The 6,986-nt window shown below is 61.7% G+C and overlaps 1 protein-coding gene across 4 annotated transcripts; it reads right to left on the bottom strand.

The window, feature by feature from the left end:
• Nucleotides 1-758: 758 nt before the first annotated feature.
• Nucleotides 759-6,964, bottom strand: EMC10 (ER membrane protein complex subunit 10). 4 transcript variants are annotated; one of them, XM_061139962.1, is made up of 8 exons: nucleotides 6,752-6,964; nucleotides 5,744-5,816; nucleotides 4,713-4,822; nucleotides 3,796-3,900; nucleotides 3,231-3,412; nucleotides 2,982-3,075; nucleotides 2,087-2,173; nucleotides 1,754-1,873 (listed from the first exon to the last, which is right to left on the bottom strand). In XM_061139962.1, exons 1-7 carry the CDS (start codon nucleotides 6,890-6,892, stop codon nucleotides 2,087-2,089), a joined length of 792 nt encoding a protein of 263 aa, XP_060995945.1. In that variant the 5' UTR covers nucleotides 6,893-6,964; the 3' UTR covers nucleotides 1,754-1,873. The 4 variants fall into 4 exon arrangements, with proteins under 4 accessions (XP_060995944.1, XP_060995946.1, XP_060995945.1 ...); XM_061139964.1 differs by having other exon boundaries at nucleotides 6,779-6,964; XM_061139961.1 differs by lacking the exon at nucleotides 2,087-2,173 and having other exon boundaries at nucleotides 759-1,873.
• Nucleotides 6,965-6,986: the final 22 nt, after the last annotated feature.

The following is a 6,986-nucleotide window of genomic DNA, read 5'->3' as shown; positions in this document are numbered from 1 at the left end:
AAAGTGGGCAAACCAATAACCCCCAATGTTGGCAGGTGTCCCAACCGTCACACTTGAAAACACAGGGGCAGTGTTTCTCAGGCCTCTTGTCACTGGGCAGAGGGGTGGCTGGGCAGGGTGGTGGGCTCTGAGCTCCTGGAGCCGGGGGGAGCCGCAGCAGGATCAGAATCCAAGGGCATCAGAAGACAGAGGGCACACGGAGGTCTCGGCATCATCAGATGAGTCACAAGAGGAACTCAAAGACATAAACACCGCCATGGAGCAAAGGACGAGCTTGGCTCTCAAAAACACCAACTGCGCCGCCACGGTCTGCAGTCCTGTGTTTCGGTCAAGTGTAAATTTTGTGAAAAAAGTAGGTGGAGGGCGGGCTGAGTGAGCTCAGTGTCCCTTTCTGGTGGCACATGGAGGACAGGGCCACTCTCTGGACACAGACCTGGAGCACAATGGCAAGGAGAGGTCAGTGTACAATCCCCAACTTACTACTCTGGTTACAGAGAGCGGCCAACAGCCTTCCCCGCTGGCTGGTGCCGGCAGTCACTCCAGGAGGGAAAATTACCTGATCGAGTCATCAGGGACACTCCACCAGGCATCTTCCTTGGCCATTTGGTCTGCTCACAGAATGTCTCTAACCTATTGTAATTCTACTTTGAGTCATGCGTCCGCGGGAAGTCAAATTCACACCAGGGACAGGCAGGTGACAGCCTTCGATGTCACGCTATTTATAACCACATAAAGCAGGAGGCAAGCTGAACGCTGAATATTTAGGGCTCGCTTTAATAAACTGCTACACACACACACCCCGTGGAGCCTGATGTCACTGTTACCATGACAACGGCGGCCATTTTTTTGGCATTTCTGAATCACACACCTAGCCACCCGCAGAATTCAGTAGCGCCTGTACATCCTGACAGTCTCTTAGCCTAGTTAACAACTGCACTTGCCTGTTAAGTTGCAAGCTGCAACTTTCCCAGACGTTTACCTATTTCAATTATGTTGTCGATGTTTTTAAATAGACAGAAGGAGAAAGGGAGATAAATGGCAAGGACCCAGCAAAGTCCCAGGGCAGCGACCAGCCGGGAAAGGGGTTCTCTACATCATCTGGGCCCTGACTCCGCTGCACGGTAGTCCGCTCTGTTTTGACTTCCAGCATCACTGGTTCAAGCCCCAGAGCCTCTGGAGGGCCTGGCGTCCTAATAGCAGGAATTCCCAACTCCCACTAGAGCCGTGGGCAGATACAGGCCAGAGCAGGGGGAGCAGGGCTGTGTAGACAGAGTGAAAAGGGGGCGCCAGGGCCAGCCCATCCCTGCTCTGTGCCAGCTCTGGGCTTTGGGGAGCCCCAGGGTGCCCTCAAGACCACAGAGAGGAGGCTGGTGTCCCAATCCAGTGTCAGACAAGTGAGGGGGACCCCCTGGCCTGGCGGGGTGAGACCAGATAAAGGCACAGAGGCCGGAGAGAACCAGGCATGTTCCCACCACACAGGGCTTGGGGTGCGGGATCAGGGGACCGGGAGCGTGGGCTCTACACTTCGGTGGGGCCAGGGGGAAAGGTGGGGTGCAGCAGGGCCCAGAACCCAGCCACCCCCCACAGTAACTCCAAGCACAAGAGGGGAGGGACACATGGGGAGGGGGCGCCCTCCGACCCCCACGGGACGGGGAGATGGTCGGGTGGAGAGTCCCTCCTAAGATGACCAAGGGAGCGGGCACGCTGGGCAGGAAGGGTGTGCTCCGGGAGGAAGAGGGCGGGCGGCACCTCGGCCCCGCGCCCCTCACCGGCCGCTGCCTCCGCCACCGCCGCCACCGCCACCGCCCTGGCCCCCCGCGTCCGGTGCTCCCGACATCATGAGGAAGAGGACGACTGGGACGATGTACATCCACTGTGAGCCGGCGGCATGGGATGGATGGACGGGCGGACAGAGAGACAGAGAAGAAAGGTGAGGTCAGCGGTGGCCTGGCCACCGTGGGGGAGGTGGGCGTGGCGTGAGGGGAGGCGTGGGGGGAGCGGGCCCGGGTCCCCTACTGCACTACGGGCTGGGGGAGGGCTGGGGGGCTGCGGGGAGCGGGGAGGCGGGAGGGGGTTGGGTCCTCACTCAGGCCTCGTGCGGCGGCGGTGCGGGCCCGGGGGCAGCAGGACGCAGGGCTGTGAGCAACACGGCCCCCCCCAGGATGAGGTGCCACTGAGGAGGGCGGGGACGCAGGTCAGGGCCAGCGGCGGCTGCGGCGTCCGGCGGCCGTCAGGGAGAGCGGGCCGGCCGGGCGCGCCCGCGGAGGCCACGTTTGCCCGCAGCTCAGTGGGTTGGCTCTCCTGACCCCAGGAGCGACCAGTACGCTACCTGAGGCCCTGCAGACTTGACACCCGAGGCCCGGAGGCCCCAACCTCGCTGGCTTCCGCGGCCCCCTGCCCTGGCCTGGGGTGGGACGGCCTCCTCCAGCCCCAGCGTCACCAGCACCAAGGACCCTCGGCTCGCAGGCTCCCAGGCCCCTCCCCGGCCTGCCTGGAGGACACCTCCCCAACTCCCTCCTTTCTAAACCTGTCCCCTTAGATCTCGGCCTTCCACCCCGCAGCCCCCACCCCCAGCCCAGCTCAGGCCCCCTCTCCTGTCCTCTGTTGGCATGGACCCCGCCCCTCCCCGACCACGCCCCCCTCTGCACTCCCTCCAAACGGGACAGACTGACACTCCCTGTCCCTGGTCTGAGCCCGGCCCAGGCACCCAGGGAGCTGGCCCCGGCTCCCCTCACTGCCCAGCTCCGGGGCAGGCTGTTTTCTGAGACCGGATGCCCCGTGACCACCGCCACGAGCGGACAGAGGAGGGCGGGTGCGGGGCTCCAGCGTTCAGCCCAGGGGCCAGGGAGACGAGCACAGAGACCAAGCCGGCCCTGCATAGAGGAGGGGAGCCGAGCAGGACGAAGCGGGGCTCAGGATGGGAGGGAGAGGGCCCTTCCCCAGTGGGGAAGGGCCCCAGGGGCATGCAGAACCCCACTCACATATTTAGCGAAGAAGGACTTCTGCTCCTGGGGGTTCTTGGCCTTCTGGGCCTGCTCCATCTCCAGGCGCTCAATGAAAGCTGCTGTCTCAGGCCTGGGAAGGTAGGAGTAGAAGCAGAAGATGGGATGAGGCGCCCGCACCTCCCCCACCCCCCAGAGGGCCCAGAAGGGTGGCGGGAGGGGCGGGGTGGGAGGCTGGCCCGGCCCAGAGGGGCCTGGTTCTGTCCCCTTCCCTCACCCCCTCCTCACCCAGGCGCCGTGACCGGTGGCTGCAGCTGCACGGAAGTGTTGAACAGCTCCAGGTCCACGTCCTCCACCTCGTGGCCCCGGCAGCCCCCAGGGTACGTCACCACCGACACGCCCACCACGTTGCCGGCCACATCCACGTGCAGGGTCAGCTGGTCCGAGAGATGAGACTCTACCAGGGAGCACTGTGGGCAGAGGGGAGGGGGCTGAGAGGAGGAGGGCCAGCAGGGGCTGCTGCCCAGGCTTCGCCCACACCAGCATGCCCCCGCATCCCACGGGGCCCCGGACACATCTTTCAAAGTCCTCCACGCAACCCCCTCCCACCCCACCAACCTCAGGTGGAATCAGCAGCCTCTCCAGCGCCCACAAGGCCCTGAGCTGCCCCATTGGAGCCCCCGCCAACCGGACTGCCCCTCTCCAGCCCAGGAGACCCTCAAAGGCAAAACCAGGTCCGAGCCTTCCCCATCCTTAAATGCTGGGCCACAGACAATGGAGGCCGAATGGTAGGACCTAGGCTGGAGCGGTTGGGCGAAGCAAGGATGGGGCCCAGTCCTCGTTGCTGACTCACCGCGGGGACAAAGGAGGAGACGTAGCCCCCGGCTTCTGGGCCATCAGGGGCCCCAGGCCGCCGCGGGACCCGGACACGGTATAGGCCGTTCAGCGCTGCCACGTCCTGCAAGGGCGGAGAGGAGGAGGTGGTGGTGGGTGAGGCAGCGCCCAGCCCCCACCAAGTCTGCACCCGCCACGGAGCCCCCAGCCAGGAAAGCCCCTCCCCGATACCTGGCCCAGCCAAGCCCAAGACTCCTCCCACTGGCCTGCCCCACTAGGCAAGGGGGGAGCCGGAGGGAAGACCACCAGGAGGAGAGCAGAGCCAGGCCCAGCGAGGGAACAAGTCCCCAAGAATGCTGCCCCCAGGTCTGGGTCCAGTCCCACACCCAGACTCCTGTTAATCCTTTTCTTCTTTCTTTTTTGGGGTCACGCCAGGTGGCTTTTAGGATCTTAGTTCCCCAACAGCGGATGGAACCTGGGCCCACTGCAGTGAAAGCGTGGAGTCCTAACCACTGACGCACCAGGGAAGGCCAGGGACTCCCCAGTTCTATGAGCTGCAAATTCCCTCTGGGGGTGACAGGAATCACATGGGCACCGTGCTGGTCCAGGCGGACGTCACCCTGCTATCTCCCACAGGGAGGGCACCCAGGGGCCCGCAGCGGCCCAAAAGAAGCCTGTATCCCCCACCACCCCCACGGCTCCATCTGTCCAAAGGGGCAGAGCAGCAGTGGCCTGTGGCAGCTTTTGTGAGCTTCCCCCCAAAGTCAGCTAGCTGGCCCCTCGCCTCTCCTTCCTCCCTTTCTCCACCCTGCTGTCCAGAGCCCCACCTGACCCCGGTACCTCCCCACACCCTCCCCAAGGAGGACCCGGAAGTACGCATGCTGTGCTCCGAGGCACGTGCCCCCCATTCCAGCAAATCCAGGGTCCCCTCCTCACCCGGAGCCGGCCCCTTTCCTCCTCATTGAGCTGCCGCTGTGATAAAGACAAGGTGCCGTCTTGCTGGTTCCAGAGCAGCGAGCCCCGCTTCCGGAAGTGGGCACTGTCATCTGGAGGGGGGGAGAGGCACACCTGGACTCAGCGACCTCCGGCCACCACATCTGTCAACCTCGCTGTGACCAGGTCACCTCCCCACCCTGAGCCCTCATTGTTCCACCTAAAAACTGGGGACACCACCACCTTGTCTTGCCCTCCTGCATCCCGGGGCAACCCACAATAGGTGCCCAGACCCCACAGCTCCTAAACCTGGCCTCCAACTTGCCAGGTGACCCAGGGTCGCTCACATAACCTATCTGGCCCTCAGCTTCCCCAGCTGCAGATCACAGGGTACAGAGCTTGGGCACTCCCAAGGCCAGGCTTTCTTGGGCAGATGGCAGGCTCTGACTGGAGAGGTCTGCAGAGGGTCCCAGCTTCAATGGTTATCATGAACGCCCCTCACCCCAGAGTCTGGGGCCTCAGACTGGATTATGAACCCCTGGGCCGCACTGACATATCTGGGAGTCTGGATGCATTAGTGCATTAATGCAGTTTAAGCTGGGCTTTAGAGCAGGTCCTGGCTCTGCCATTCACTTGTAAAAGGACCCTGTCTGGTGTCCCTCTGCACCTCGGTTTGCTCTTCTGGGAAATGGGGCTATCCCTACCACCTCCTACTTTGCATGACTATTCTGAAGATGTCTGAGTTAATACAGGAGGAGCATCTACCAGGGCAGGGCACGGGACAAGTGGTCAGGAAAGTCTGCTCTGAGCTTATTACCACCACAGTGACCTTTCTGACACGGGCATTTGTCTTACCAGTATAGAGGTATTCAAAAGCAGAGCTTCTATTCTTCCCCCATCCAACTCCCCCGTGTTAATGCAAACACACTCCCAAGTGCAAAGCTGTGAGTGAACGGATGACGTGTATCACATGGGGAGGCACCTGAATTCACAGGGCAGTGACTAAGTGTCCAGGTCAGGACGCTGTGACTCACCAATCTCAAATGAGTGCTCCAGTAGCAGCCCCACGGTGCCGCAGCCCTCGCCTTCTCGACCTTCCACCCCCACCTGTGCGTGACAGAAAGGGACCCACTTAAGGACCATCAGAGTCCTCAGTCCAGCAGGATCCAGGAACCCCAGGACACACAGACCCGTAAGCTGCTGGAAGAGCCTTATTTTCATACCCATATCCAAACACTGATGCATGCTCACGATTCCACCGGAATCTGACCATTTCATGAAAATTCATGATCTGGACGGGCCTCAGAAAACCAGAGCCTGCAAACCAGTTGCCTCATTTTCAAGGCACCTACCTCCTGGCCACTTTCACGCCTAGCATCATAAATATTCATGAGTTAAAGGATATCCTTCCCAAGCTAATATCCAAGTGACCTCGGTGTCACCTTAAGCCTCAACAGTCACGATGCCGCCATCAAGCAAATTTAAGATTTCAGGCCTTCCTTTTCTCCAACTCTCCAAATTTCTCCAACTTCTGCATACTCCACTCTCCACCCTCAAGCCTGCGCTACCTCGTTCCAGATTTTAATCCTCGAGCTCAACATTCCGCCCACCCCACGTGTATGCGGGAGACGGAGCTCCTCCACTCTCTCGAGAACCCCCTCGCCATTTTCATTTTAGCCGCCCCGACGTCTGATTTGCCAAGATTCCACCCGGGCCACACATCCTCAAGCATATTCATGACTGCGGATCCCAAGCGTTCGAAAGTTGAAGTTCTTGCCCGATCTCCTCTTTGGGTGCAGCCGAGTTTTCACCTCACCGATAGCCTAGGGGCCAAAAAACCCATCCGAGCCCCGCCCCCTTATGCATATTCATGAGTTAGGGCCTCTCTAACCTCACGCTTTCTCCCAGGCCTCATGCACGCGCAGGACTGCAGCCTCGCTTTGCACGGTTTTCATCTCGCCTTCCCTCCCCGGCCCTGCGCAGCCCCGTTCCCACCTTAACCGACCCAAAGACCCAAGACCGCGATCTCCGGCGGCCCTGACCTCTGTGCAAAGCGAATAAGTACTCACTCCCCGCACAGCGGCGCCGGACCGGCAGCCACTACCCCGCGCCCGGCTGGGCGCTGCTGCCGCCACCAGCAACAGGAGGAGCACTCGAGTCGCACCAGCGGCGGGGACAGACATCTCGGGCCCTTCCCTCCAGCCCAGAGGCTGGAGTCAGGCGGGCGCCGCGGAGCACGCCGGGAGCAACGGGCCGCATCCCGTCGCCCGTGCGCCT

This window comes from Dama dama, chromosome 4 (genome assembly GCF_033118175.1).
Source record: "Dama dama isolate Ldn47 chromosome 4, ASM3311817v1, whole genome shotgun sequence".
NCBI lineage: Eukaryota > Metazoa > Chordata > Mammalia > Artiodactyla > Cervidae > Dama > Dama dama.
This window is presented reverse-complemented; position numbering and strand designations above follow the sequence as displayed.